This window comes from Kryptolebias marmoratus, linkage group LG4, assembly GCF_001649575.2.
Source record: "Kryptolebias marmoratus isolate JLee-2015 linkage group LG4, ASM164957v2, whole genome shotgun sequence".
Lineage (NCBI taxonomy): Eukaryota > Metazoa > Chordata > Actinopteri > Cyprinodontiformes > Rivulidae > Kryptolebias > Kryptolebias marmoratus.
In genome coordinates, this window is record NC_051433.1 from 20,101,038 (window position 1) to 20,126,484 (window position 25,447).

Genomic DNA, 25,447 nt, shown 5'->3' on the forward strand with positions numbered 1-25,447 from the left:
AATTACATGAAAGTAGCTTTAAGCAGGTCGGCGTCAGATTATCTGATTGTATTTGATTGAACTTCTGTGTTTTTCTTTTAAATTGTAAGAAGTTTATGAAAAATATTTGGCGGTGAAAACAAGAGACAGTTTGGAAAACAATTTAAGCACAATTCACCGCCTTTAGGGAGAATTTAAATGTACTTTGGCTTGAATTTTACCATGAAACAAATCATTTTATCAGAAACAAATGTGTCATGTAATGAAGATCCATTTAATTTCTTGCGTCCATCAGTAGTTGTTTGTTTCCTGGAATTGATTAAAAAAAACAACAAAGCTGTTTAATACAATCACCTTGTAATATGTTTCATATTCTTCTATATTAATTGTTTTTTCTTGGTTTCTTTAATTTCTGATATTTTTTTGTGTGTGTTTTGATCAAATCCTGACAATTGTTCTGTTTATGTGATGAATAAAGTTTTCTCTGTAAACTCACCCCTGACTGAACTTGCCTGCTTCTCTTTAACTTCCTAAAACTTGGGGTAAAAGTATTTGTACATCAGACACTCAGAGAATCTTTGTAAATTGTCTCTTTTGGTTTTTAGTTTGTACTACAAGTGTAACGTATTAACTTACACAAATATGAAGTTTAAACACATTTTGTCAGGATGGTTTTATCTGATTTTAAATCTAATAAAATGTGTTACAATGAGGAGCATAAAGGGTTACGTTCCTTATGACCTTTTTGAATTGTTTTTTTAAATTTATTTTTTATTTCTAACACTGGTGTGTGCCTTTCCCTTACTGTCTCTGTGAGTGTGTCTGCTTGTGGTTGGGTCTGTGGGATCGTTTGTGGTCGTTTTGTTTCAGAGCCGAGACGAGGAGCTCAAAGCTGAGAGAGGCGATGGTATCTCAGAGAATGTGTCTCTTTGTCTCCAGCGCACAGGAAAAGAGCTGCACACACACACACACACACACACACACACACACACACACACAAACACACACACACTTCCTTAGACCCGCACGGCCGCACACTCCGTCGATTTTTTGCACTCCTCGGGCACACAGGTGTGAGTGTGAGCTGCTTGGGTTTGTGCGTGTTGGAGCATGTGTGTGCGTGTTGTGTGTGTGCGTGTGTGTGAGGGAGAGAGAGACCCTGCAGTAGACTCAATGCACTGCTGTGAAAGGGCTGTATTTTAGGAATAACAAAGTAAAGCGTGTTTGCACATAAAGGAGGCGATTTAAACAGAAACTGAGCATGATGCAAGCTTACGCATCAAAACTAAACGGAGAAACCGAACCCTGCGACTCACCTACTCAACTTCCGCTCAATACAATATCGACAAATGGAAGTACAACACCCACATCCAAACCTCTCCATACAACTGCACCGAACAACACACACTGCTCAGAAAAACACACACTGCTCCGAACAACACACACTGCTCAGAACACACACTGTTCAGAACAACACACACATGCGCTGAACAACACACACTGCGCTGAACAACACACACTGCTCAGAACAACACACACTGCGCTGAACAACACACACTTTAAAGCTGAGGACCTCACTACTGTCACATGACTTTAAATATTGCAAGTGTCCTCAAGTATCATAAATTTGAAGGTTTCTGGATAAAGAGACTGGATTACGAGTTGTTTTTTTTTAAATCACACAACTTTATTGATTAAACATAACATAAAAAAATATTTTTTTTCCTCCAAGATGCTCATGTTCACATACCACATTTCTGCAATAATCTCAATGACAAAAAAGGCAAATAAACACAGGAGGGAGCAAACGGTGTAAGAAAACAAGCATTTATGTGATGTTTGCCTGCATGTAAGTGGACAGACTCTCCGATCAACCAGACAGTTCCTCCTCCAGGTCCAGATTAAAATCTAAAGGTGATTGGGTTTTTGCAGCGACTGCTCCAAAAAGTTTACCTTTGAATAAAAAACGCACGGCTCAAACCCCTGCTTAGGTCTCAAGTCTGTATTCTTGTCTGGTTTGAGCGTAAAGTGCTTCGGTTGAGCGCAGTTGTTTTATATGTGTTTAATACATAAAGCTAACATTGATTTAGATTGAATTATTTAGGTGCACAGCTTGTAATAATCTGTGCAACAGGCACAAACATGATGCTTCTTTCCTAATCTGACAATAATCTGAAGAGGCTAAACAAGCCTCATCTGCTAAACTGAGCAAAGCGTCTTCATAAATGATGACATGATCTACAGATTTATCAGGGCCAACAAAGCACAGGGTCTCTGAGCGAAATGAATACACAGGAAAAGTTTGTCATTATATCACAATATGTTACATGGCTGCGGCTGGCTCGGAGCGCAGCTTTCAGCAGAGAGGATCTTCAGGGCGCCTCATTTCGCTGGAGCTCTGAAGGACGAAGCAAATCAGCGTCTGCAGCCAGAGGAGCAGGTTTATTTAATTAACTTGTAGCTTTTCGCTTTAATTAACTTAAAAATACTTAAGATCCTTACTCTGAGTCCAAGAAAAGTTGCGAAGGCACTCCCTTAGGTCAGCCTCTTCCTTAAAAGCGGGGAAACAAAATTGTCAGGACATACAGTTTGTGGAAGAAAATTTAATAATTATTTTAATTATAAATGGGGAAAAAATTTATTAAAAGAAAAGAAAACAGGCTCTTTTTCAAGCTTTCTTTCAAATTTTGGACTTACTTCACAAAGTGGTGGTGGCATTTTTTGGAGAGTCCTGTTGGTGAAACGAAAAAAACAGTCAAAGGGAAATGTGTCGTTTAAAACTAAAACATAATTTTTAAATTGCTATTCGGCTGCGGCATGCACGTCACAAATCTGTGCAACCAGAGCGCTCGTCCCAGCCTGGTTTTGTGTGACCTGCTGCGATGCGCGGCAACGCTACTTACGGCTGAAGTAATACAGCGTGCAGAGAAGACCCACGGCCAGGCCCGCGACGAGGCCCACCAGAGGCCACAGAACCAGGGAGTGACAGCCATCTGGAGCCAACACAGAAAACATTGGGTCTGTTAGACGTCACGCATCGTTCAGTTGGGGTCTTTCGTCAGTCCGGCTGCACGGTCCGGTCTTCCGCTACACCCTGGCAGTGCTTTGACCCAACACGCCTTCATGCACCAGTGCACACTGAGAGAGCAAAGAGTTTATACGCCTTACACATGAAGCCCAGAAGACCCGTGAAAAAACTCTGAATCACGTACCCCGTGGACGCTTCTGCGACGAACAGGGACACACCTTCGGTTTGGGTGGGAGCTTCTTGGGTGGAGGTGGTGGTGGTGGAGGGGTCTCTGCCAGGTAAAACACCAAAGAGCCATGAAGACAAACAGCAGCGGAGCAAGTTTCATGTTTGCATCTTTAGATTGGTTTTATTGGCTCATCAGTTCGGCCAGCGGACTAAATTTCTTCTAACGTCTCAAAGTTTCTGCTCATAGAGGTTAGTTTGCCGAGGCACCACGTCTGATATTCATTGATGAGAAATATCTAAGTTATTCTGTGCCGGTCCATTGCCATTTATATAAAATAGAAGCACCAAAAAGTCCAAATGGAAGGAGATCCCCACAGTCCAAAGCTTTACGCACACCTGCGCTAGGTGTTACTTCAGTCGTTTGAAGGGTCCGCTAACAGGACGTAGACGTGCCGCTCACTAAAATGCCGATTAAGTTTAATCTTTAATTTTACAGATCAGTAGACAGTGGAGTGTGCAGCAGCAGGAAAAGAAGAGGACTTCAGCAGAGAGGTGGACTCAAGTCAAAGTTGATTTGACGAACCTAAATTTGGGTCTTCTTTTCGAAGTGGCGTATGAACGTGTCAAATAACGTTTTTGATATTATGATTTTTTGTTTTTTTCTCTACTGTACAGCAGATTTAAATGCTACCACTCTAAATTAACTGGCCACTTCAAATCCTTTTGACATTTGAATGAATTGATATTAATTTTTTTTCTGATTTCAAAACCCTGCGAATGAAGGACTTGATTTGTGAGCGTACTAACCTCCCGGCCGCAGAAATGTCCCGGGGTTGTACATTTCTGTCAAATCTCTGTAGCTTCTCAGGACACAAGAATAAATCCCCGCATCCTCTCTCTTCACGTTGAAGATGCGCAGCACAAAGGTCGAGCTGCCCCTCTTGCTGAGTCTAAAACGTTCGTCAGCCACATGCTCGGCCCGGTCAGCGTTGTTGGATTTTCCCAGAAACTTTACCTCGGCGTTAGCGGGGTCGGTGCGGAACCAGAAGACGTAGTCACAGGTGAAATTACGACAGTCACATTCGATACTCTCAGTGCTGGAGATGGCAGGGTAAAGGAGTTTGACGGGATCGTGTAGCAGGATCTGGCTCGAACCTAAGAGTGAAAAACAGACGTATGTTTCAAATTTTAATAAGACAGTTCCAAACAGGAACAAAAAAAACAACATTTGGTATTTAGGTTTGTTGGATTTCATTTTGGGTCACTGAAACAAGTCAAAGCCCAAAAAGCCAAGAGCTGTGTCAACACGATTGTAAGAAGGGTTACAAAATCTAACTTTAATGCTCGGCTTGCAGAACATTTTATTCCGCAGCAAGACGAAAGCTGACTGGAACGCGAAGGAAAAATCAAATCGGGCCTCTGCGAAGATCCAAAACGAAGTAAAACACAATCAGCATGAGGAAAACTCTGTAATCACAAGAAGTTTGGCAAAAAACAAAACAAAAAACAAAAAAAACTGAACTGTGAGGAAACATCAAACTTCGAGTTTGTGACGTTTTGAAATCGCAGGGAGGAAGATCATTTGAAATGTACGTAAACTTCACGGGAGGCCTTCACTGGACAACCTATTTGATCCATTCTCAAAATCAGCTCTTAAAACCAATGTGCGTGTGTTTTTAGGCTACATGTGTAGGAATCGGTACATATTCTTGCTGAAAATAACTGGTGCTTTGAAATATCTAAAGGTGAGCGACAGACTGGGTGCGAAGAGGTAAAGTATGTGTGTTTTGAACACTTATAGAACTCACAAATTATGTAACAATAAAGTATGCACCAAAGGAATTGAATAATATATCCATTGAGCTGTAATACACAGTTCCAACACACCTAACAAATAAACACTGACCGCTACAGTACGAAGACCTAATGTGGAGTAAAAATCAGCTGCTGTATGATTATGGCACAATTTTGTAAATGTTTGGAGCCTATTGTACACATAACGGGAATGTAATTGCATGATAATATTATATATTACGTGTATTACTGTGAATCTCTAAAAATGTAAATATAAAGGTTGTAAATCTAAAACCAAAGGTTGCGGTTCGGTTTGCTTGAAGTCCCAGACTCCTACGAGCTCATCGTACTGTCTGGCAAAGGCAGGCCGCGATAAAAGAAGGCACGAAGCGTTAAACAGCAGACCAGCATCAGACTGAGCCGATGACGGCGGCCCGCACTGCAGGCCCCTTACGGAGAAACGATGATGGCAACAATAAAGGCGTGCAAAAAAAAAAAAGAAGAACAACAAAAAAACAATAGAAGAAATCAGTGGTCTTACCAAGTGTCCAGGCCGATGCCGTCAGCAAAGTCCACACAAGTCGCAGGGGGATCATTTTGTCAAGTCGCCAGTGTGTTTAAGTGTGTGTAGCTGGAGGACGCAGCTGATACTTTCTGTTCCTGCTGTGTGTCTGTCAGAGAAGATGGGAGGAACTGTGCTGACATGGCCCTCAGTCTTCAAGGCAACACCCCAGTGTGACACACACACAGGACCTATCAGATGGGCCCTAACAACCAGGCACAGTGCAGGGGCCAACATGAACACTTCATGTACACTTTGAGTTTAAAACTACACTCGGAGCCCGTCAAGCGACCACGAGGGGGCTTTCCGTTGCTCAGACCTGGACCTGAAAGAGCTCTGAGATGGCTCCAAACGTCAGTGAATAAATCAGCTCTGAGGCACGAAGGCTTATCAAAATAACACATTAACAAGATGAGAGAAATTCCATTAGTTAAAACATGCACAAAGCAGCAAATTGGCAAAGACAGTGCAACAAAAAAACCCCAAAACAATGCTTGTCAGTCCACTCCTGTAGTGTTTTCTATCACACAGATGGTGACAGAAAAGACTGTGGTGATGTTTCATGACTGCCGCCCTGATGCCACATATCAAACAATAAAAAAAGCACATTCCTAAAGCAGCAGCTTGCAGCGCTGTGGTCTCTTCCCCAGGTGTGTGACCTAGAGTTCGGGGAAGCCAAACTACGTGCAGTTTTACGTGCAGAGCGCAGAAAGGGAACACCGATAAACGGCGCATAAAACTCGGGTCTGAACACTGATCGTCAACAGAGGGATGGATTAGTGGCACAAGCATCTGTTACAGCTGAATGGCGGTGCAGAAAAGTGGAAACGCTACACGCAGATCTTTCAGTTCCCTGCTGAAACGATATGAAACAGACTGGAGGCTTTTTTTTTGCTTGTTTGAGTATTTCTGCAAAACAAACTACATCTTCGATCTGTCCTGAAAACTGCTTAATGTAAAATCCTGCATTTTTAAGTGAATTTAAACTTTCTTTTCTTTTTTAAATGAGCCAGTAGTTTCTTCATCACAGTCAGTGTTTGTAAAAAGTTTTCATGAGTTTCTTAGTTGGTAATAAACTGTCATCAAGTCACCTCTTTCAAACAGCAGGAAAAGCCAAACCACCTGTGCCAGGAGTGTCGAACTCCAGGCCTCGCCGCTCCGCCGTCCTGGAAGTTTAGGGTTTTCCTGCTCCAACACACCTGATTCAAATGGTTTAATTACCTCCTCACACAAATCACCAAGTTCTCCAGAAGCACGTCTATAAGTCATCCATTTAAACCAGGTGTTTTAAAGCAAGAACACATCTAAAACATGCAGGAGATCAGACCCCCCCTCCCCGCCCAAGGAACGGAGTTTGACACGTGTGGCGTTTCAGATCATCCTCCAGCGACAGACACAAAAATCCTCTGTTTGAAACGAGTTGAGGTGCATGTATCAGCAGTTTCATCTGCCAATGGGACAGACGTGTGCTTCTTCTATTTTTCTATTTTTCACTTCACGGATACAGCGTCCTCCAACCTTGAAGCAGAGCTAAAGGGTTCAATCTGACAGAGTAGATGCTGTTGGGGAAAAATGTAGTTTTACTCTCGAAAACATTTCCTTTATAGTTTGGTTGTGGAAAGTGATGATCCCTCTTTAAGGAAAAAAAATTAGCTGTAAAAGTGTTAAATTGAAACAAGTTGTCTACGTGCAGACACATGCCGGTTAAGACACTGCTCACACAAATGTTGGACTTTCTCCACGCGCTTCACAGCTTTTTACACATTTTAGCTCGACTAAGCAACTCGCCGCAGCTAAAACTCTCAACTCTGAACATTCCAGTTGAAATTGAAAACCCCCCCTCCGCTGAGAAGCAAAACATCTTTTTGTTTTTTACTCAGAGTTTACGGCGGCCCCGCTCTTCTGTGTTTTATTCAAGTTTGTAGAGAGTATTGTTAAGAATGACTGCTTCTATGGGCCAGTGTTATTCAAAGAAAACTATTCATTTGTCTTCTGTAAGCCTGCTTTAATAAACCATAATAAAACCACTCAATGACAACCACAAATTAGGGATTTTTATCTTTCAGCTCAAGAAAAAAAAACAAAAAAAAAACAAGGACCGACAATAACTCCACTTTACTATTTTGGATATAATGCAAAGTACTTCTGCAGTAATATTTCAAATTTCTTTTAGAAGTTAGGTGAGAATCTGTAGCTAAAGCAAACAGCAAGAGCAACAATGTTGACGCTTTCAATATGATGTATAATACCTGCAGGTAGAAATGGTTCTCTGAGTCTTTTTTGAACCAGAGAAGTGATGCGCGTTTCTACTGCACATCTAAAACCTCGACTAAATGAGATATTTTGAAATTACAGGGAACCAAAGGAAACTGACAGGGTCGCATTTATTCACCGGCTTGTTTTTTGAGCTGTGACTTTATCCTCCTGTTTTTTCTGAACCCTTTAAATAAGTTCCTGGAATCGATCAGTGACAGGTTTGTGTTTGCAGCATTCAAAGACTCGGGGAGACGCCGTAAATCGAAGCGTTACATTGACGTCTGTGGGTTTGCAGGTGACGAGGACACATTTTAGACACGCGGCACATTTCATTTAGGTCTACATTAAAAGTGAGATGTCCTGCAGTGCTCCAAAATCCTTCCTAAAACTGAGGATCCTGTAAGCGGTATTTTAGTGTGTGCATGAAAATGTTAGGGCTACAGAATGATCTAGTGGAGGGGGGGGGGGTCTTAAAGTGAGAGGATGTGGGCAGCCTACAGCTCGACGGGGGGCCGAGGATCTGAGCGAGAAAGGGAACGAGACCACAGGATTCTTTGAAAACAGGAGACCTCAGTGGGGGGGCTTCAGAGGTGCGCTCTACACATCGCGGAGCTGCGAAGCCTTTGTTGGTCTCTTGCCTCCACGCCTTAAACGAAAAGCGGAGCTGCTTCATCTCTCTGCTTTCATCTCATCTCTCTGCTCTCAACATTTGTCACAATGTCACCGTCTATAAACACGTTGTTCATATTCATGTTCGCTGGCGGTTGTTCTGGGTTTCCACTCAGTCCAGAAGTCTAATGAGGAGTTTAGTCCCGGCTTCAGATTGACACTTTAAAGCAGGGGTGTCAAACTCCAGGCCTCAAGGCTCCATCTTCCTGGGAGTTTTCCGCTTTTCTGCCCAACACACCTGATTCAAACGGATTAATTACCTCCTCACCAAATAATCAGGTTCTCCAGCAGCATGGCAACAAGTCATCCATTTAAAGCAAGAACACGTCTAAAACATGCAGGAGAGCGCCCCCCCCCGAGTACTGGAGTGTGACACCCCTGCTTTAAACCGTCTGAATCTTTAGCAGACTGCAGATTTTCTTCTCTGTCCTCTCAGCATAACAATCGCTTCTCCAAGTTTCTCGTAGTTTTATGCAAATTCCTGCTGTCACAGCTCTCCTGTTGACATTCGCTTTTGACACATTTATGTTGTGCCTGCTTCGTCCGCTTTTAAAATTGCCAAACACAGTTACAGAGGAGTCACTCACGAGACCCCCGTAGTCCAAATTAAACCACGTTTCCCAAAACCTCAGAGGCGGCCCAAGTCTTTGGACCGCTACATTATTCCAGACACACTCTGACTTCCTTACACAAACTCTGAGTGGATCTGAGTGGGTCCAGAGGATGATAAGAAGTTTTCAGAAATACTTTGCTTTTCTTGTTTTTCAGCCCCGTCGGATCCTAAAAGCCTGAGTTCACCTCCTCACGTCTGTAAAGAGCTGTGCTCATTTGAACCCATGCACCTGTATGACCCAAAACATGACATGTGCAAACACACACACATGAACCTGCACACTGTGCACTGTAGATGAAGGAAACGCCTTTTTTTATGTATCCATTTTATCTGGTGCAATGTGTGCACCGATTTCTTATTTATTGAGCATCATAAAAATAAAAAAAAACAAATAAACAACAACAAACAAACAGCGAGGCTGTCTACATCTGTTACTGCTTTCCTTCAGTCTTTGCACCTGTGAGCTAAAACACCCAGGAACCGACGAGGAGAGAAATTACTAAGCTTTCATGTCATCATCTTTGGGCTTTCAGTTCCTTCACTGACTGAAGCTCAACATCGCCAACCACAGACGGCTGCAGGGCTTGCAGTCTGTCCGGTTTTCTGCCAGAAACGCAGCTTCATAATTGGAACAAGCCATTTGAAGGACTTAAAGATACTTCAGGGTGAAAACTAAGAACAACAGTAATATAAACACTGCAGCCAACACTGAGTTGTGAGCAATAATTGACAGATAAAAAAAGAGTGTTAAAAGAAAAAAGGAAACTGATTAATCCCCGAACATGCTGCAAAATACAAAATAAAACCATGAATTCCTTACTGACGCTGACAAAACAGGGCTAGCCCAGCTAGCATGTTAGAGCACCACCTCTGGGCTACAAGAGGAAATAAATTAAAACTTTAGTGGCTAATAATATGGCATACATAAGCTGAATACTTGCAGTTTGATAAGGTTAATTTTATGCATGATAATGAAGTCTGACAGACATAACCAGAGGCGGGTCTTGTTTATTTAACAGCCCAGAATCGAGTCGTCCCACAGCTTCTCCTCCTCTGTCCTTGTGTCTGCTTTGTCTTTGCTTTTCTTTTTGTCTTTCTTAGATTTAGATTTGCTCGGTTGATTGTATCCACTCTCGCTCTGGTCAACGCTGTTTCCAGCCTGTACATTTAGTTGAGTTTCTTCTCTGCTTGCCGTCACGTGCTCTGGCTGTAACGTCTCTGTAAAGTTCTCCTGCGGACTTTTACCTTCTTTACACCTCTGCTTGCTGGGACTCTTTAGCCTTTTCCTCCGTTCCTCCTCCTCCGACTCCACAGGTGGTTCTCCTCTCCTCCCCTCAGAGTCATCATCTCTCTCCCTCCTCTGGCGTTTTCTCCTCCTCTCCTCCGTCTCTGCCTCCACATCCCCACCCTTTCCACCTCTGTCTCTCCTGGGCCTTTGAGTTCTCCTCTTCCTGTGTCTGTGTTTATCATCATCACTGTCACTAGGGTGCGAGCTGTAAGAGGAATTCGATGAGCCGCTGTAAGTGGGGGCACTTGAGAATCCCGGGTGCTGCTCACTGTCTGGGGGAACCCTGGAGAACTGAGTGGAACCCGAGCACGGGAGGGTCAGAGGAGGGCGGGCGTGATCCGAGCTCTGGGAGGGCCCTGGTGGACCCAGATATAAAGGATTTCCTGTTCCAGGCCCGGGAGGAAGAGGACGTTGGTGGTTTTGTGTAGGGTTTAGCAAGGGTTGAGCTGTTTCTTCCATCTTCCTCTTCATTAATTCTTCCTGCTCCACCTCTTTGTCTTCTTCTTGTTTGCCTTCTTGAGGAAGAACTTGACTGGTCCTGGGGACGACCCCCCGTGCCTTCTGCGCTTCGATGTAATCTGCCAGCTCATCAGCAAACGTGCTGTAGACTTTAGGCTGGGCTGTGCAAAGATCGCTCACCTTCTTCTCTCTGCACATGAACGACAACAACAACACAGGACTAGAATGCCTTTCAGTCAAATAAATAATAATAATAATACATGAAAGTCCTACTGAACGCCTCAAAGGCCATCTGATTCAAACTTCAACCGTTTTAAAGATTGTCCAGTAGTGATGGACAAAATGATAAAATAATATTAGTGAAGTAACGGGGTCTGCTTCTTCTTCATTAACAGATCACAACAAACAACATTTTGGTCTCTGCACTGAAACGACCGTATGGTTCAGGTGCTGCTGCTGCAGCTGGGTCCCAGACGGACATCTGGCAAATACAGTGGCTGATGTGTGGCTTGAAATGGAAAGCAATTTTTAACTTTTCGTTTTGTGCCCTGCTGATTGAAGGAGCGTCAGCGTTTATATACCGTGGACTTACTCTCAACATGTCATCGTTCACGCCAAGTAATGGAAATGGGATGTGTTGTCACGCCACTTTTCAACACACACATAACATTATAGTGGCATTACTGTGGAGGGCATGACACGGCACACCCCTACGCCACACACGTCCAGAGTCAGACATCCTGGGTTGACTTCAAAATCCTCTTCGTAAATGCCACTAATGTGATCTCCACCATTGGGATTAAAAAGCTCTTAAAATAACCTGAATATGTTGAACCTGTTTCATATTCTCAGGCCTCTCAGGTGAGTTTTATTCTTACCTGATCTGGTGTTTGTTTCCCTGCAGGTGAGTCTGGTACGTCTCCACAGAGTTTAATTTCACGCCACATATGTGGCACATAAAGGTGATAGCTGAAGGCAAAGTGAAAAAAAAAAATTGGATAACATTTTCCATATGCAAACAGGTCTTTATCTAAGAACAACTAGACTATAAGTGGCTCTAATCAAAACAAACACACCATAGAAATCACACTAACTAGTCTTCTGTATTTTTACCTTTTACCTTTTTCAAATAGGATCAAATCTTAAAGTCTAAAGAGGTTAAGTAAATGCTGAATAAACTGATTTTTATTCTTATTTAATGTTTTCTTTAATCCATCTAGTGGATGCCAAGTTTTTGTATAAGTTGTTTGAATCACATTGATGCAAAAAAAAGGATCTGACTAAATAACTGGCATAAATACAAATACCTACATGTCACTAATTGTCTTTGTGACCACACTGTCATCAGTGAAGTACCGAAAAGTAAAATTCTAAATGGGCTTTTTGTTGCTTTCTGTTACGTTTAGACAACACCGGTACATCTTTTGAATTTAGTTGCATTCAATTTATCTATAGTCACATCTTAACGAGCTTTTGTGCTGCGTATAATTTCCTGTTTGGCTCAGATTCATTGTCCCGGTTTACCTTGTTGCCCATCATCTCTCAGCTCCCTGAGCAGCGCCCGTCTGGCCTGGTTCCTCTGGTGTTTGCGCCCATTGTAGTGCTGCAGGGCCATCTGTGGGTTGTTGAAAGAGGCAACACACAGGGAACAGTACTTGTTGGGATCTCTCAGGTCCACCTCGGTGCCGCAGGGAGCTGGGGGAAACGGGGGAGGCGAGGCGGGTGTTGGATCCTCCGGGACTGACACCTGTACAGGGTTTTCGTGATCCTGAACTTGTGAGTTCTTGTCTGTAAAAAACCGGAAGTGATGGAGTCCTGGTAAGTTTGCGTTTATCGTTCATTAAACCGAGCTGCGCAGATGGCTGAATGAACATGCTGTGAGCAACATTGAAAAATGCACTCACCTGATGGTTGGAGACTTTGCTTACGGAGACTTTTTGCGTGGATTTTGCCTTCGTAGTGCGATTTTGCCACCACGTTGGAACTAAACACCATGTTGCACAGCTCGCAGAAACGATTTTTATCACTGGGCATGGTACGCTGCAGAAAAAACCCCCCAACAACATTAATTTAGCAGGTCATAAAACAGCAAAAGCTCTCTGACACAATAAACAAACTAAACACAAAAAGTAAAAAAATAACACTTTCTGTGTATTGAAGAAATTCCAAGGAATTCATACAATCAAGTTCATACTTCTTACAATGACAGTATTATTGTTTTCCTCCTTTCTTGTATCTAAAAAAAAAGGCTGTACCTAACGCAAACAGGTACTAACTTTGAATCCTGTGGTCTTTTCCGCTCTCGCAGCTTCAAGGAAAACTCGGACTTTCTGGGCATGTCTTTTCCCCTTCGGCGAGAGAACATTATTAAGTGTCGGGTTCAGAAACCTGTCCCGCTGTTCGGCATCTGAGGCCTGGAAATCCCCGTTTACCTCGTAGTGAGCCAGCCGGTGAGATTCAAACATCAGCCGAGAGGAGCACAGGTGGCAGTAAGTGTCCGTGAGGAGACCCTTCAGTAAGTCCTCGTCGCGCTTTTCTCCTGGGTGACAGAACGGCGTTTAAACAACAACAAAAGGCCACGACAAAATAACAGACACATATTAAATAACATTTAATGGGATTTTTAGTTTGTTCTGCACAGAAAACACTCTAAGAAATTCAAACCCATTTCACTTCTTACCATCACGCTTTGAGATGTTTTATCCGTTCATCAGTTTGCAAATTCAACTTAGAAAGTTAAAGGCTGTCTTAGTTTGAGACGTTATTTTTAATGTTATATTTCCACATAAGAGGTAGGAAACTGCTTCTTCAACACTAACATCCAAGAAGCTTACTCTAATTATAAATATATTAGCTTATAAGTCCACTCAGTCACATTTCATATATTTGATACCGAAATAGAAAAGACAGCAATAAACTAAAGTGCGCTTTTACTTTCTATCTGGTAAATTAACAAAAATCTGTGAAAACTGTACTATGACAATAAAACAAAACAGCATGCAGCACAAAAATACACAAAACTGGACATGGCTCATTGGAAACCTGAGATTTCAGACTTTATTGCCCTCTTTCGGATCATTTAAGGACCCGATTCATGTTCGTTTGTTGCTGACAGTTTTCTTTCCATTCTTGGGAACAGGAAGCAGATCAGCCCATTGCCATTTCTGGACAGACACTGATCAGTTTTCAAGACTGATTATGATTTCTGAAAACTTCAAACTTGCATGCAAAATACGCCCCCCCACCACCACCCAATAATCTGTGCATTCATAACTCATGTTGTTCTTCCTGTCTTTATTTTTACACACTTCACAGATATTACATTAACAAACTTTGAGTCTTTACTTTCATCCTGTAGTCTTGCTGTTGATAATGCTAATTAGTGCTTCACTAGGTTGCAATCAAAGACTGGAATAACATCATTTTTTTTTTGTTTATTTCCAGTCAAGTTGAAAATCAGCCACCAGCCGACTGATTGTTGCATCCCTAATAATAAGTTATTATTAAGACTGGAAATAATTTGATTCACAAATTTCAAAGATTTCCATTCAATATTCAGGTTTGATAGTTAGGTTTTCTATGTTGAATGTGTATTTCAGACCCTTTGAGAAACATTTAATATGATGTAATAGTACTACATACATGTTTATCCAGTAGTTTTACAACTAGTAAAATACTTGCATATTTTCCTGACCTTTCAGTAAAAAGCTACGCTACAAAAATTATCAAAATAAAGTTTTAAAATGGGTTTTAGACAATGATTGATGACCCAGACCTGATAAGAACATTTTGTTTGTTTGTTTTTTAAAGCATGCCTAGAGCATAAATTTGATATATAGGATTACATTGACAATGAAATCTCAAAACAATACATAAAAAATAAAAAATAAAAATTGAAACTGCCCAAAACGTAAATTATCCACTGAAACATTTAAAATAATATACTCTCCAAATGGTAAATACATCAGCAGGTAACATGAACAAAGTACTGATTGTGCTGCGTTTTAAAATGACAAAATAGTTTTTATTAACATTTTCATTGTTTTTTCCTTGACTGCTAACTTCATCCTGTGAGAAGCCTGTGTTCCTTCACTTCACTAGGAAACCAAGTTTTATTACATCTTTCCATACCCAGGTTTGCTTCTCTATCAGCAGCTTGTTATTGTTATCAACATCATTTATATTCTCAGTATTTAAAAGCGATCAAAAACAGCGTTCACCATCTACATTGGGCTACTAGTTTGTGAAAATTTCAGATAACCTAAACCACTAACACAGATGTTCTGTAAGACTTTATTTGGTTGTTTTTGTTGGGGCCCTAGTTCGCAACAATTTGATCACAAACCAGACACGAAAGACCTCCCAGCTTTAATGAAACACTGACAGCTTCCTCTTCACCTTACAGCTGTTAGCGTGTTTAGCCAAAAAGCTAACTAGCTCCACGAGCTACTTAGCCAGTTAGCTAAAAAGCTAACGCTAGCTCGAATCTTTACGTTCCAGTCACAACTCACCTTTAACCAGGGTGCTATCAGTTTTACTGTTTATTACTTTATCAGCACCTATGGCAGAAGCCGTATTAAGAGAACCACTATTGCTGCTTTGGACGTCTGACCCCGCAGTTAGCAGTGAGCAGACATTTAAATCCTCCATGTTTTTCCCTAGCTCTCTGTTTGACGCATGCGCAGTAACGCCATCTAAAGTCGCGCTTTTCTTCTGTTTTATCTTAACACGATCCTCTGAACGACGTTTTAACCTTTTCATTTAATTATGAAGTTTATAACATTTTATTTAAAATTTTATCTGTGCAAATGTCTCAGTCAAAGCAGGATACGCCTCAGTTAACAATAGTTGTGCAAAACCTATTACACACACATACAAAGGATATGTACATATTTAATAGGAGTGACTATTAATTACACAAACAAGATATTAAACACAAAGAACATTTAGAAAAATTGTTTACTAATAATCAACAAGAACTACTTCCTCTAAGTGGAATAAACTAATATACACTTGTTTTCAGTTCTTAGTACAGTGTGTTTCTGTCAACATGCACTATTAAAGTTTTTTTCTGTAATATTACACTAATACAACCCATCAAGTGCATTATTTATCTGCAGCTCTGCTTTTTCACACCTTACATACAGTCCACTCATGAGATTTATTAACACCACAAATGAGAGGATAAAAAGTATCAAAATAGACACTTTATTTTGGGGGCATTGTATGTTCTATAATTGTTTGTCACAGAGAAAAAACAAAAAACAAAAAAAACGAACAAACAAAACAGCTCAATATTGAGGTTAACTGATTTACTGACAAAAATAACAAAAAAGAAGATGGTCACAGGTAAAAAACAAAATCAAATCAAATAAGAAGCAGTGGTCACTTTCTATTCTGGAGCTCTCTGGCCAAAGCATCCAGCTGTGAACAGAGAGGATTTACAGTTAGTTTTACATCGACCCGAAGCACATTTCTAACACCATTCATAACATAATTCAGCTTTATATTTTCTTTTTATCCAGGATCTTTTAGGTTCTCTGCAAAAAATTCACAATGAAGTAGGCTATATGTATTTTAACACTATAACAAATAGGTGGAAACTAGGGTTTAAATGGTTTTAAACAGAGTACAGTTTCTATTTGTTCACTTACAACAATGTCTCTCAGGATATTCCTCCTCTGGGGTCTTAAGTAGCTGCATTCCCCTGGCTCACACAACTTAATATCCTCTGAAATCTAAAAGAAAAACAAACAAGCAAACAAAGAGAATCTTCAGACTCAACAAAAATTGCTCAGTGAATGACGAAATGACGCCCAAGCACAAAACGACCGATCCGAACCTCTGGCGCTCCATAGGAGTCCAGCTCCCGTTTGCCTCCGGGGTACCAGCCATGGGACCAGTGCTGAGCGGAGGACAGCTGAGCCCCAACGTACAGGAGCAGCCCCAGCAACAAAATCAGCCGAGACATCATACTCTCACCTGAAAGCAACCACACGCATTTAGCTTGATTAGAAACCTCAGTTATCCGCTCTCACCCACGCAAAAAAAAAAAAGGGATCTTTGGGTTTGAGTTTTCTCTGAGAAACAAATTCAGAATATAGTTAGTGTTTTTCTCCTAAAAATGGCAGGTCAAAATGAAAATACTTGCATGCAATCAACCCATTAAACATTGAGGAATGACAGCTTTTAGATCAGTTAGTTCCAGCTAAAGTAAACCTACCTATGAGGAAATGTCCTTACCTTGGTTTCAGCTCTGAAAACTGATTATCAAGATCCTCCTTTAAGATCCTGCAGAAGCTTAAAGTTGACCCGTTGCTGAAGTTCTCAGTATCTCAGTGTTTCAAAAGGTACTTTTTCACTGTAGAGATTCCCCTCTCCCTTCTCTTTAATATATGTAGCCCCCTCTCATTACACTCGCAGTATCTATTATCGCCTCTTTAATCTGAGAGGATGGGATCAGGAGGTCCAGGAGACCCGTCTGGTTCCAATTACCTCCTGCAAACAGTTCTGACACCTCCGAGTTGGTCATCTTCTGACACGGTTCAACCAAATTCCCTTCCAAACGCCGCCGGTCTGAGTAAATATTAGATCTGTACATCACAAGATCAGAGGGAGAATCTCAGAAGTGATCATTCTTGTTTTAAAAATTCCACTTCCAAATGAGACTAAATTGTGTGTACATCCTCTGAGCATGAAAATGCTAAAGGCACCCATTGTCTTCTTTTTTTTAAATTTTGCGTCAACATCTCATCACACAGTGTCCCTCTAACCTGTCAGTGATGGGACACTCAGGGTCGTCTGATGACAGAGGGAACAAACACAGCGGGTTCCTGACCAGGTCATGAAGGGCGGCGGCCTCAATTAGAGGGGCAACGGTGTTTACGTTTGATAGATTCAGGATGCAGAGCCAGTTCTGCTCCCGGTGTGTCCGACTGCATGACATGAAGCTGTTTACTCAGCTAACCTGCCAGTTAGCACACAATAAGGTGAGGGCAAGGGAATGATCGAGCGCAAAAGACTGAGATTTGATATTAAGATGTGATATTTTCCCCAGTCTCAGACTTACCTGTCAGTAGAGGGAAAGATCATCATCATCATTCAGAGGTTGTTATTCTAAAACTTAAAGAAACATCTTATTTAGATTGAGAAGACTATTTATTTAATAATAAATGAAACTCTCCCAGCTGTTAAAGAGGGAGTTATGTGGTTTAATTCCTTCTTCCTTTTAACGTCTCTGCTGTGACACAATTAACCTCAAACCAGCACGAGAAATCCAGTGACTGTGTCTCAAGATACCACATTAAATGTAGTTGAAATGAACAATTATTCAAAAAGCCAACTGTTTTAATAAAGTTCACTCATCATAATGTTGAGTTACATTTTCCTGCTGATCATCTCACAGCTGACAGAGACGATTTTCAAGATTTTGCACAGATTGAGAGATCTGATCTTCAAACATATATATTTATGACTCACTTCTGTATGGAAGCTTATTTCTGCTTCTCTGAAGTAAAAACATATCGTCTTAGTCAAGATTACGAGTTATTATCTCAAAGCTGTGACTTAATTATGAGATACTCTGGCGTAATTATTACTTAGAGGATCGTTTTTAAAATCAAAGTGGCCCAAATGGGCTCCCATACTTGTGAAAGGGCCATTTCTCAGTTAAAATAAAGGAGAATCTGGATGCTGTTTATTACAGGAACTTTAAATGTGGTGGACTCAGGTCTTTTGATGAGGTTTATTTAAAGTAATGAAGCAAAAACGGATTATTTATTTACAGCTGATATTTGAAATGTTCGAAGCACAAATTCCCTGTAAGTCCTGTCAGGGAGAACGGCAGCAGAACACAGAGATGTTTCATTTAGATCAACTAAAATAACTCCAGTTGTGTTTAGTAATGTTTTTACTTTTCCTGCTAGAACAAGTAATTACAAGACACGCCACGTCATCTGCAAGAATAAGTTTAGGCAGCGTTAACTATGATAATTTATGGGTTTACTTCATAAATAACCTAAATCTGCAGGTCCTAACACTACTGAAGGAAAATAATTAGGTTTATATACTTTGTAATTCAGGTTGTAGAAAGTTAAACTACTAAACACCTTTACTTTACTAAATAATATCAAAGGACGAGGATCTAAACCGTATTAATCTGAGATTACTATCACATAGGGGCTTTAATGTTTCAAACCAAAACTAAAACTTACAGTAATCCTAAAAAGAACACACTTTGCTCACCTTTTCATAAAAAGTTTTGAATGTTTTCACCATGTATGGGAGGAAGGTTGGATGGAATGTATGGAAAGCTGTTTGGAAAAAACAACCTGTTATGAAGGAAACCAATGCCAAACATTGGTTTCCTTCATAACAGGTTGTTTTTTCCAGACTCAGATTTTCCTTTTAATTTTGAGCCATTTCGTATGAAGACATCAGTAGCTTTACTGCTGTTTTATGACTTCTGTTCTTATAGAAAATTGTTGGATGTAGGAAGTGTTTGTATTTTTTACGATTTTTTTTCCCCTGCTGGGTTTATGAGGCATTATGTGAAGGAAAGTGATGTCATTTCCCCTGTTTTATACTGCTATTTTACTTCATTTTTGAGAAATTTTCACATTTTTCCTATACATATTTTGAAAAAAAACTCTTTCAAATGTCTCTCAGTACATTTTATTTTCTATATTATTTTATTTCCAAATCCTACATCGACTTGAATGTGCATACAACAAATAATTATGATTTATGAACCTAAGGTGGGCTTGATGGTGACCGAGTTTATTTAGTTACATTCAGTCAATGTGAAAAATATGCTGCTTTTTAAACCAGCTTTTTATTTTTTGAACATGCAAGCAGCAGTGGAATCTGGAAACACAAAAGCCTTTTTTATACTCTGCTTTTGTTGTAAAGATCTGGAAAGTACTCAAATTAATTTCCATACTTTTCAAGCCCAGCCTGGAAACCTTCCTCAGGATCCCAAACCCAACAGATCCCACGTCCAGCAGCTTGTCTGACCTGTACAACGCTGACCTCTCGTGGCTGAGCTGCAGCTTTGATTCAGACGTGTGTTTGAGGAGAAATCTTCTCCGAACACATTTATAATTAAACTCTGGGCAGTTTCGAAAAGTCATTTTAACAGAGCAACTTTAATCGGCTTCTGCAGTACTGTCACATCCAGGAGGCCTATCATTTTGTTACCTCCGCCATGTTGGTCTGTCTGTCTGTAGACAAGATTACTCAAAAAGTTACAGATTTCCATGAAATTTTCAGGACACGCCAAACAGGGAACAACAGAAGAAATTTTGGTGGTGATCCGGTCAAAGGTCAACTCTGCAACCTGCCAAACTGCACCGCTGCTCACATCATGGGCCAAGGATGATGCCTGCTGATTTCAGGGTCATGAGGTCAAAGGTCGAAGCCACCTGTCGCCTTGACCTTTGACCTTGTGAACTTGAAATCAACAGGCATGTTTGTTTGCCTGTTAGAAAGATTACATAAAAACTAATGAACGGATTTGGATGAAATCCTCAGGAAATGTTGGGGTTCTCACAAACAAACAAACAATTGATAACATTTTGATGGCGATCCAGATCGCGCCATTTTTATTGACTCTATGTCTATGGCGGAGGTTTGTGTTCTTTGAGTGCTTCTAGTTTATTTTGCATGATTTTTGTACATAAATTAACACAATTTGGCTACGTTTAGATTGTTATGGAGGATTGGATATTTGCCTGTGTAAGTGATGAAGGTCTTCAACATATTTTGTCGTTCACAGGAAATCCGTTTGTTCTCCAGACCTGTGCTGTCCTGCTGAGGCTCGTCGGGGCGTGGGGAGATCATCATCAGGCAAACGGAGCCGCAAATCCAGAATAAACATTAAAAATACAGAGGACTCTTGGAAATCAGACCTAGTGCAATAAAAATAAATATTTACACATTTGTGCAAAAACAGGAATCTAATCAAATGCCAGAACCAGTTCATTTCTCAGCAATTTGTCAACACGGTTGTTGTTTTTTATTAAGTTGCATTCACATATTTACTGGAAACAAATTCAGGAAGAAAAAGTTAAAATCTCAAGCACTTTTATTAGGTTTAAACAATATCTTGCTTATAAAGGCCATTTGGCATTATATAATTATATATAATTTTATCATATATAATTATATATATATACATATTTTCAAATGTTGAATAACAAAACACTAGAAATAAACTTAGGCGAATAAAAAAAAAAAAAAAGAAGGATTTGCTTAAGACAATTATACCAGATTAAAAACGGGCAAAGTAAAACATCTAACACTTTTCAAAATGGTCCCGATACAGTTCTTAAAAAAAAAAAAGTGGGGGTGGGTGGAGGGCAGAAAAAAGGAAGCAAGGCGGTGGAAGAAATGACGTATAAATAACCTACAATATGTACAAAAGGAGTGTTAAGAGACGCCGGTGAATGGAGGTGGATGAAATGGTGAGAGGTCTCTGATTCTGTTGGGTCGTTTCTAAAAGGATAAAGGGGGACGACTTTTATACATCTGCTCTCAGAAACCCACAACTGATTACTTGTCATGGACTTTTGTTCAGCTGATATTAGGAATAAATTAATCACAACATTAGTTTGATCCACACACTGAAAGGACGCCCCCGTGTGGAACTAAAGGGAATGTGGAGGAAAGGAGGACTGGTTTGCATTCGGGCCCTTCGATATGCCGCACGCTAAGACTTTGTTGTTGATTCCAGGTGAAAAGCTGGAAAACCGGAGGATCCCACCATGCTGTTGGGAGAATTAATTGCTTTGGAAATCTACCAGTGAGGCACTTTTTCTTTTTTAGTTTGTTTGTTTGTTTTCAGCTTGATTCGTATCCTGATGGCTGGCACAGTGTTGTGTTTGGTTGAAAGAGTGACGTGACAGAAATCCCATAAAACGCGTAAAATTTTAAAACTGGCGGAGAAAAAAAAAAAAAATGAAGCTAAACATCTCCTCCCTCTGTCAAACAAAGGCCCAGGAAATGTAAAACGAAGAGCACGATGGCACTTGACAATGAAAGCGAGCACTTGTGATGCTTTTGGTAAGGAAAAAAGGAAAACAACCTGATGCACACACAGTTTCAGTGATCGGTCGATTCAGTTATTTGCTACTTCACAGAGGACTCAACCTTCGATACCTGAAAGAGCTTCCAAACCCCATCGGAGCCGTCTTTCTAACTTCACAACGTCACGCTGACCTTTTCTTTTATTTGGTTCTTTTAAGAGCTTTACTTATGGTGCAAATTTCTGCACGAGTGCTTGAACGAACATTCAACACCGACGCGATCCCCCCTCTCTCGTGATTCAGCATGAACCTTTTAAACGATGCTTACAAAAAAAACAGGGATTACTTTTGATTGTGCTCATTCCTTTTATAAAAGGGCAATAAATACGGGAGTGCTAGTTTAATGGAGATTGTGCACAAGAATGGAGGTGTTTAGTTAAAGTCTACAATGAAATGAGACTGAAATGGCTGGAAAAATACCCTAGTTTTTTTTTTATAACAGGAGGCAGTTTTTCAATCAGTAACTTTAAACACCGTCAGTCATTTCCTGCGCTGACTGCGTTGAAGTTGGAAATGGGTCTTGCAGTGAAATGACATAATTGATCTTTTATTACAAACACTGCCTCAACGGTGACCTCGGCTGGAGTTAAATCACTGCTGCTGAAGTGTCCATAGGACAGCCATAAAAAAAAAACAACAACAATCAAACAGAATGCACAAACATGGCAGGGCAAAAGGAGGTAAAAGCTTCTCTCCAAGGAGGTACAGACACAGTGATGAGGTGCTGATATCAAAAGAATAAGTGACAAAGTCCAAGCAGAAAAAAATAAATCCTCTAAACGGTCTAAGAAAAAAAACACTGATGTTCGTCTATAAAAGAGTAATGCTGGATATTTAGGATTTGTTGTTTTCTATACAATGTAACTTTTAGTTGTGGTTTGGCTCGTCATCGTGATCGTCCTGGCTGCTGATACTGTAACAGACTTTAAAGGAGGAGTTTGATCATTTTCAAGTGGGTTTCTGAGTAAAGAGCTAATATCTAACCTGTTGCTAGTAGCTTCTCGAGCGACACAGTAGTTCAGCCAGGCGCCATTTTATGGATCTTTACATCAAATTTTGCACCATAAGGTCATTTAAATGTAATCCTTTAGTTTTTTACGACCTGCAGTGACATGTACGACTTCCCGAGCATCCATGGGTCACAATCCAGCAGGAATTTCATAACATTTCTGCCTAAATAATCATGTAACGTGAAACTGAGAGCAGTGCAATGAGTTAAATATTAACATTTGTATAAACTTCTGTGAATTTTTTTAGGATTGGAGCCATTTCAAGAGGGCAAAAATTCACTTTGGAAATGGGTTTGTTCACTCTTAGCTTGTCCAAATGAAGCCATTTCCAAAGTGAATTTTGACGTCCTTAAAGAGCTCCAATCTCTGGGTCTCCGGCAGCTCGGTGGTCAGTCTTGTAATCCTGAGGCTACAGGTTTGAGCCCAAGCTGGATCAGGAGGGGCACGAGGCCTAAAACAATTGCCAAATTATTTGTGAGAGTTTTCTTGCTGTGGCGACGCCTGCAGAAGGCAGCAGCTGAGAGACAAACACAACCAAAGAGCTCTGATCTTGAACTAATATTTAAACCATTACATCCATTTCACATTACGTAATATGAAACTCCTGCCTGCTGTGACCCCCCAGATACTCTGGAAGTGCTACAGCTCGCTGCTGCAGCTATTTCCTGTGATTAATAACAAGAAAATGACATGTAAATAAGTGTGTACAGCTAAAATTGACAGCAGTGTAAAAGTTTATAAAAGAATTTTTGCATAAACTGCTATGAGATTGTTGAGACTGGAGCTGTTTTAAGATGACAACAATCCACTTTGTTCTTAGCTGCATTAAGACCAGCCATTAGCTCGTCACTCCTGTCAGACGTAAACTTCTTCTCTCCAAGCTGAGCTCGTTCAAGAGGCCATCCACAGCAGGTAAGATATCATTTATAGCCTTTATAACCCTCTTCAAAATGGGCGACCCATGTGTTTAAAACACAACTAAAACAGTTTCGAAGAGGCTTCGAAACTACAGAGAAATCTATTATGTATTTTTAACTTTCCTGACTTCCTGCCATAGTCCAAAACTTGTCACTACCTCGTGAGGGCACCCTGGGCAGGTTTGTTGCTCAAAAAACGTCTCGACCCAGTTCGTAGCTTCTCCAACTCCGGAGCTGCACGAGCAGACTGAGCGAAGTACTTTGGCACGAGGCGGAGCGCGACGTGAAAACACAGTGAGTCTGTTCTGCTCAAACACCCACACACCCATTAACTAAATGGCTCCTGCTCATTTAGTGTGTAGGTTGGTTGAGAAAACCTGAGATTGCGAGCTACATCACAGAGACTTTTTATTGTGTCGTTTTTGAACCCCTGGATAAAAAAAAAAAAAAAAAAGGTTAATATCTTGAATTTTTTGTTTGCCAGATAGATGAAACAGGGTTAGATACAGAAAAATGGCTTTTTGTTATTATGCGTGTGAATGTGGAGGAATGTTTGTTAGTGGGAAGCAGTCCGGGGGTTTGGTGGTGAACGCAGAAACTTCTCCTACCGCGCTTCGCTACAATGAGGCTCAGGCAAAGTCAAAAATATTTAAAATCTTTAAAGAAGAAGAAAAAGAAAGAAAAAAAAAGACCTTGATGCTTGATGTTGCACATTGTCCACCAAAAAACATTTGGTTTATATTCATATATATTTATATTTTTTTTATATATCTATGTATACCAACAAAATACATTACAGGTGCCACTTGAAAATGCAGCCAAATTTAAAACTGTGTCTGAACCCAAAGTAATAAAACGCATCACAGTAAAGATATTTACATTTTAGGGCGTGAAGTTGGAAAGTAAATAAAAGCGATGGGCTGTTATTAACATCATTACAAAATATTCAAGAAGGCATCTGAGTTATTTTCTGTGTCCACCTGTGCTGGCCCGTCCTTCGGGCGCTGACTTCTGTTCCCTTTTCCTGCGGGGGCAGTTTTTATTTATCCCATCCTCGGATCAAGTAAAGAGTCTTTCTGAACAATCCACCAACCGGGTTGACATGCACCTCTCTCCGTGAGAATGTACGAGTGTGTTCTGGTATGAGCTTATGCTTGTAATATGTGTATGAGGCCGTTCAGCCACCCTCAGAAGGTCCCTACTTGAAGTTGGCGTAGTCAGAAAAGGCATCGACGTATTCCTGGACCACTTTGTAGCAGAACTCGTACTGCTCCTGAGGAGGAGGTGGGACAAACGGACACATCAGCTGGATTTCATTCAGTCACAGTTTCCACAGTTTCCAACTAAAATGCAAGCACTGCAGCCCTGCAACGTAGACGGTGCAGGGCTGGTAGTGGCAGCAAGCAAGGACAGAAACTCCCAGTGTACAGTTCACAAACAAACATGTAGAAGCAATATGGAAAACATGTCGATAAATTTGTACATGTAATCTGCACAAATACAATAAAAACAAACAGGTCAAATGATGTTCAGTGTCTGTTAGACTGCCTGCTGAAGAAAAGTAGATCTGAACTAACGTGGGTTAAATAATAAAAGTTAAGATAGTGCTAATAATTATTT

General features: G+C 40.6%; 4 protein-coding genes and 1 long non-coding RNA gene across 5 annotated transcripts in view; 1 reads left to right on the forward strand and 4 right to left on the reverse strand.

Annotated features, from left to right (window-relative positions):
• Nucleotides 1-1,651: 1,651 nt before the first annotated feature.
• cd8b (cd8 beta) lies at nt 1,652-6,792 on the reverse strand. Its single transcript, XM_017422793.3, has 7 exons — nt 5,511-6,792; nt 3,983-4,330; nt 3,192-3,278; nt 2,883-2,972; nt 2,677-2,710; nt 2,482-2,530; nt 1,652-2,401 (listed from the first exon to the last, which is right to left on the reverse strand). Exons 1-6 carry the CDS (start codon nt 5,563-5,565, stop codon nt 2,515-2,517), a joined length of 630 nt encoding a protein of 209 aa, XP_017278282.1. The 5' UTR covers nt 5,566-6,792; the 3' UTR covers nt 1,652-2,401; nt 2,482-2,514.
• A 2,597-nt stretch (nt 6,793-9,389) lies between these two features.
• On the reverse strand, nt 9,390-15,496 carry zmat1 (zinc finger matrin-type 1). Its single transcript, XM_017422783.3, has 7 exons — nt 15,328-15,496; nt 13,249-13,355; nt 13,093-13,164; nt 12,721-12,856; nt 12,341-12,604; nt 11,695-11,785; nt 9,390-11,006 (listed from the first exon to the last, which is right to left on the reverse strand). The coding sequence occupies exons 1-7, from the start codon at nt 15,464-15,466 to the stop codon at nt 10,082-10,084; spliced, it is 1,734 nt and encodes a 577-aa protein (XP_017278272.1). The 5' UTR covers nt 15,467-15,496; the 3' UTR covers nt 9,390-10,081.
• Nucleotides 12,524-20,809, forward strand: LOC112450734. The gene is made up of 3 exons (XR_003039409.2): nt 12,524-12,634; nt 13,125-13,305; nt 20,592-20,809. It is a non-coding gene; the product is annotated as an uncharacterized LOC112450734 (long non-coding RNA).
• On the reverse strand, nt 15,582-17,346 carry gnrh2 (gonadotropin-releasing hormone 2). Its single transcript, XM_017422789.3, has 4 exons — nt 17,060-17,346; nt 16,659-16,798; nt 16,471-16,554; nt 15,582-16,240 (listed from the first exon to the last, which is right to left on the reverse strand). The coding sequence occupies exons 2-4, from the start codon at nt 16,788-16,790 to the stop codon at nt 16,202-16,204; spliced, it is 255 nt and encodes an 84-aa protein (XP_017278278.1). The 5' UTR covers nt 16,791-16,798; nt 17,060-17,346; the 3' UTR covers nt 15,582-16,201.
• ptpra (protein tyrosine phosphatase receptor type A) overlaps nt 20,809-25,447 on the reverse strand; it is a 28,689-nt gene continuing 24,050 nt past the window's right edge. Inside the window, exon 22 of the mRNA XM_017422847.3 lies at nt 20,809-25,100. Coding sequence (XP_017278336.1) covers nt 25,026-25,100 — 75 coding nt within the window. The 3' untranslated portion in view covers nt 20,809-25,025. The remainder of the gene's footprint in view (nt 25,101-25,447) is intronic.